General features: G+C 36.0%; 1 protein-coding gene across 1 annotated transcript in view; it reads left to right on the plus strand.

The window, feature by feature from the left end:
* si:dkey-12j5.1 (probable assembly chaperone of rpl4) overlaps nucleotides 1-1372 on the plus strand; it is a gene marked incomplete in the record, with an annotated part of 51710 nt that extends 50338 nt beyond the window's left edge. The window contains 1 exon segment of the mRNA XM_014024920.1: nucleotides 1037-1372. Coding sequence (XP_013880374.1) covers nucleotides 1037-1213 — 177 coding nt within the window.
* Nucleotides 1373-1922: the final 550 nt, after the last annotated feature.

Raw genomic sequence — 1922 nt, forward strand, 5'->3', positions numbered from 1 at the left:
TCATATTAGTTACAAACCAGGGCCTTTTTTGACGAGTTACCTTCATCTTTGCTTCTACTTTTCATTTAAAATACGTTTCCATTCTCGGCAGGTTGCTAAGTTTCTTCTTCTACATATTAAAAAAGTTGTTAAACAACTGTGTGGTGCGCTGCCGCTACTAGTGGTGAGAAAGTGTATTGCACCTTATTCAAAATGAATGTGTTCCGCACCCCTCTGTGTCCCAAAGTTAAAAACTGTTGTTCTTAACATTAAAACATTAAACAACATTAAAAAATGTTAAAATGGGATCAAAAAAGTTACAAAAATGAATTATTTTAATTTAACTGATAGAATGGATGTAAAGGCAATTCATGTTATTGATCGCATTTTGTTGACTGTCCCAAAACAGTAATATCATCTACCAGTGGTGGGCAGCACTAATCTAAAAATTAGTTCCACTAGCCCTAAAACACTAACTCAAATATTTAGGTCCCCTAATTCTAAAGCACTAACGCACTGAAAGTTTTAGCAAAAGCTAACTCTAAAGCACTAAAATAACCCAGTCAACCCATGAACATTCTTCAACAGACAACATGAGTCACATGTTGTCATGTTGCTCTCTTAAGACTTATCATTAACATTCCACAGCTGGATTTGGTTCATATATTGTCACCTGGTGGATCAGTGACACATATGAACAAAATGAGTGACAGCTTTCATCCTCAGCTGTTAACGTTAACGTTGATCAATAACATTTATAGACCTCAATTAGTGTTTCTAAATTTAGCCTATAAATATAACAAGTGCTAATCCACTAATAAATTTTAAAATTAGCAAAAGCCCTAATCAAGAAATTAGTTCCCTTATTAGTGCTTTAGTTCTTTAGGGGAACTGTGCCCACCACTGTCATCGACAAAGAAAGTTAAAGACAACACTTGATGCTCATACACATAAATAAAGAGTATTTTATTCACTCCTTTTCCTAAACTGACTGTACAGCCCTTTCAAAACCTCCTTGTTCATCAGTTTTTTTTTGTTTTTTTTTTGCTCTTCCCAGCTGTACAGTAAGTTACGATGCGACGACCAGCCCATGTTGGAACACGTGGAGCAGCTGCTGGGCGAACTGGGAGGAGAGATGGAGGCAGAGCAAGGAGAGTCAGCCTTGGACGATGACTATGAACCTTGTAGTGATGAAGAAGAGGACAATGATGCCGGGGCCCCCATGGAGCACTGAAAGCCTTTATCATATCCCTGTTTATTGTGCTTCACTGTAGTTTTTCTGCTCTCTCTGAAGTGCCTTTTTTAAAAATGTTTTCTCTTTCTCYCTCCTGCTTATCAAGGATTAAATTGATATGCACAAACAGAGTGGTATTAAACTCTACAGTCTACTCAATCTCTTTTTAGTCAAGTTCTTAAATGCTTTTGGTGAAACAAGTGCGTACTTGAGTAATGCTTCACTTAATCTCCTTGACAGATGCCGATGAAAGAAATTAGTTTTAGAGCTTTAATTCTCACCAGCAGCAAAAAAAAAAAAAAAAAAAAAACATCCTTGAATGCTTTTACCCCTTCTCCACTCCCACGCAATAATGCAGATGCACATAGGAGAGAAACACAAAGGAAGCATGGTAATTACCTCAACTCTTCCTCATTAAAACACTCAAAGGAGCATATTGGAACTGCCCTCTGACAATCACTTCATGTCTTTACATTTCATTTTAATACTTAAGGTTTATGTACAATGCTATCATTTTAATGCCAAATGTGTGGTAGACTTGTAAAATGCCACTATTTGTAGACTAATATGGTTGAACTCTACACACACACAAAAAAAAAAAGTAATAAGAAGTATTGATTGTAAAGCAATTTGCAGTTTCTGGGCTGATAAATTATTCTGAAATGATTTCTTACAGCACCTTTTATTTCAAAATCTTTAAAAACGTTCA

The sequence above is a fragment of the Austrofundulus limnaeus genome, unplaced genomic scaffold (assembly GCF_001266775.1).
Source record: "Austrofundulus limnaeus strain Quisiro unplaced genomic scaffold, Austrofundulus_limnaeus-1.0 Scaffold446, whole genome shotgun sequence".
In the NCBI taxonomy this organism is placed as follows: Eukaryota; Metazoa; Chordata; class Actinopteri; order Cyprinodontiformes; family Rivulidae; genus Austrofundulus; species Austrofundulus limnaeus.